The 3,336-nt window shown below is 42.9% G+C and overlaps 1 protein-coding gene across 1 annotated transcript; it reads right to left on the reverse strand.

Annotated features, from left to right (window-relative positions):
• Positions 1-291: 291 nt before the first annotated feature.
• On the reverse strand, positions 292-1,942 carry LOC137419560 (uncharacterized). Its single transcript, XM_068105572.2, has 2 exons — positions 1,068-1,942; positions 292-1,028 (listed from the first exon to the last, which is right to left on the reverse strand). Exons 1-2 carry the CDS (start codon positions 1,591-1,593, stop codon positions 346-348), a joined length of 1,209 nt encoding a protein of 402 aa, XP_067961673.2. The 5' UTR covers positions 1,594-1,942; the 3' UTR covers positions 292-345.
• Positions 1,943-3,336: the final 1,394 nt, after the last annotated feature.

Here is a 3,336-nt window from a genome sequence, read left to right on the forward strand (position 1 = left end):
CTTTCTTTGAAATTTTATCCAAAATGATGCAGTATATCTGAAATCAGACAGTGTCTTTACAATCATTATTCCATTATAAATACACAAATTACTTGGTATTAGAATCAAATCAACCATTCACTGGTGAGAACCAAAGACCAAAAATGTGCTCAGTGGGCCATTTTGTACACCACGTTGGGCAAAATGGCCCCCACATATGGGGCAATATGGTCACCCCGTGGGGTAATATGGTCACCCCATTGAAAAACATAATAATTACCCTCAGTCACCAATCAAAACACTTTGAACCTGAAATAATATTTATTGTGAAAAATTACAGACTACAAGGTGAGATTATGCACATAATTAGGCACAAAAGTCACAGATGAAATTCACATCTTCTTCATCCACACCTGCACAACCATCATGGGCCCAAAGACGACAGACTGTGCACTTTATCCATCCTTCTCCTATCACACTATAACTTTCCCGGCAGAATAAGCACATTGTTCCATCATCATCCTCAGACTCGCTAGATTCTTCTGGTGCCGTAAATATAGCCCGTTTACCCTTCACTATCTTCTTTTTTGGCTTTTCTGCAACTTTCTTTTGCTTCTGAGGTTTTTTTTCAGCTCTCTGCTTTGCCTTCTCTGCCTTCTGTGCTTCCTGTCTTTTCTTTTCTTCAGCTGCATCAGCAAGTCGTTTCTTGTATGGGCTTGATGTTAAATGCTCTGACATTGACCTTTTTGATTGACGTGTTGTAGGCCTACCCTTAGCAGGAGTAGCCTTAGGTGGGGGACTGATTTGAAAGGGTGAAATGAACTCCCTACTGGTGCTTGCAACAGCAGGTCTTGGAACAGCAGCATGTCTTTGAGTGTTACCAATGGGTCTCACAGCATTTTCGGGGCCTCTTGCAGCATTACCATTAGGTGCAGGACCATCAACAGGTCTCACAGCATTTCCAGGGCCTCTCGCAGCGTTACCATTAGGTGCAGGACCATCAACAGGTCTCACAGCATTTGCAGGGCCTCTCGCAGCATTACCATTAGGTGCAGGACCATCAACAGGTCTCACAGCATTAACATCAGGTGCAGGACCACCAACAGGTCTCACAGCATCTTCAGGGCCTCTTGCAGCATTAACACCAGGAGCAGGAACATCAGCATCTCTATGGGCATCTTCAAGGGGTCTCTGGTTATCATCCATGGGTCTTGGTTCATTTTGGTTGAGGTCTGTAACTGTCGCTGGAGCAAACTCGTGATCTTGGAAGATGTTGCGGTTCACTGGGAAGATACCAGTTTTCCTAAACCCATTTGCTGCATTCTCGGCTGTTGCGGACTTGCGATATGCAGTCCCAAACAGGCTGGCCAGTTGAAATACTGTCACACATCGTCCCGGGTGCTGCCTCAACCACCTCTCCACCTCCTGCGTGTAATATGTAGATAGTGGCGTCATAAATGAGACATCTAATGGCTGGATCTTGTGTGAACAATGTGGTGGAATGCTCAACATGTATACCCCATTGTCTTTAGCCATGGTGATGACGATGTTCTGGGATGACTGGATAACCCCACGGGCCATTTTACCCCAGGGAAATGGACCGTTTTGCCCCATGAACGACCTCCATGAAAACCTGACATCATTGGAAACCACATGTACTGGGCAGAATGTTTCAAAGGTCAATTTTAGTGACTGACTTATACTCTAAAAGCATGCAGTAACACTAGGAAATATGAGTCACTCTGTCACCACAAACACAATTTTCTCACATACCTACCGATAGATCCTAGTAGGTGTCAAAATGTTGGATGGTTCAGCTCGAGTTCAAGACTGGATAGGGATGGCCACCATGTTGTTACTTTCTGCTAATCCACAAAGGAATGTTTTAACATGAACAGCCACAAGATGGCAGCAGCTGCTGGTGTAATATACCAAGGGGTCCATATGACCCAAGGGGTCCATTTTGTACCACTTTCCCCTACACCCATGTAAAGTTTTGACTTTTTCAACATACAGCCATTTGATCTTCATTTCAACAATATTGATAGATAAAGGTGATATAATATAACAAATATCATGAAACATTTACATTTTGTCGTCCATTGTATAATTTAAATAAAATTAAAAAGACCCAGAAGACCCAAAATACCCTGAAGACTCCCAAAAACCCAAAACGCCCCAAAGACGCAAAATACCCTTCAAGGCCCTGAGGCTAAAAAAGACCCTGAATACCCAAAGACCCAAAACACCCCGAAGACCCTAAAAGACACCGAAGACCCTAAAAACCCCAAAGCCTCTGAAGACACCAAAGACACTGAAGACCTGAAAAGCCCCTGAAGACACCGAAGACCCTTAAGACCCCAAAGCCTCTGAAGACCCTGAAGACACAAAACACCCTAAAGGCCCAAAATACCCTTCAGGGTCCAGAGGATCCAAAAGACCCTGAAGACCCAAATGGCCCTGAAGACCCAAAACACCATGAAGACCCAAAAGACACCGAAATGGTCAAAGATGCCTACCCCTCTGAAACGACGTGTGGTGAGGCGTGCGGAGCGCGCCGAGTCACGCTAGTACTAATAGAGTATATTACAAAAACTGTTACATTGAGGATGTAATTTCCTCTAACCATGATGTGATACAAGTAATAGTCCTAAGACATTTTCCCCCATTTGTTTCCTTTAAACTTTAAAGTTTTTAAGTAGATGTTATACCCATCTGTGCCATATCGGTTCCTGCAGGGCACCATGTGATGTATGTAGCTCATAATGTTTCACAGCCATCTCGTTTTTTTTGTTGGGCTCAGTGGACAGCAGTATACCAATTTCATCTGAAATTGGAACATTAATTATTTTAGCAGGCTGTTCTTGGGGCCTACATTAATGACAACTTACCATGCGCTTATCTTCATTGATAACTTACCATGCATGGGTTTCATCAGACTGCATCAGGAACTCATGTGCAGTTTTCAGTCGTTGAACATGGTGATTGTTCTTTTGCAACACTAATGATGATTGTTGAACGACATGCTCTTTTAGGCCATCGGTCATGTTCATTTTTGCATTAATGTCTACAAACTTGTCAATTAAATATGTTTGTAGAAACTTTGCTGATGTATGAGAAAGTAGAAGAAGATTTCCTATTCTGTGGAAAACCTGACCTTGCACTCAAAAAGATGGATTTTGGCAACAAACTGGTGCTTCATTGCATCCTTGCATCCAAAACTGGTCATTTGAAATGCAAAATTATACTTTCGTATACTGATCAAGACATTTGTGGTCTGGTGAACATCCGTCAAATAGATTACGGAGATATTATGGTAGAAGGGGAAAAGGTTGCAAGACCACCTTTTTGGTTGTT

The sequence above is a fragment of the Myxine glutinosa genome, chromosome 1, assembly GCF_964187855.1.
Source record: "Myxine glutinosa chromosome 1, kmMyxGlut1.1, whole genome shotgun sequence".
Classification (NCBI taxonomy): domain Eukaryota; kingdom Metazoa; phylum Chordata; class Myxini; order Myxiniformes; family Myxinidae; genus Myxine; species Myxine glutinosa.

Coding starts and splice junctions, on each gene's coding strand:
- LOC137419560 (XM_068105572.2), bottom strand. CDS start 1,593: ATGGGGCAAAACGGTCCATTTCCCTGGGGTAAAATGGCCCGTGGGGTT. Junction 1,029..1,067: donor ACCTGTTGGTGGTCCTGCAC/CTGATGTTAATG, acceptor ATGGTCCTGCAC/CTAATGGTAATGCTGCGAGA.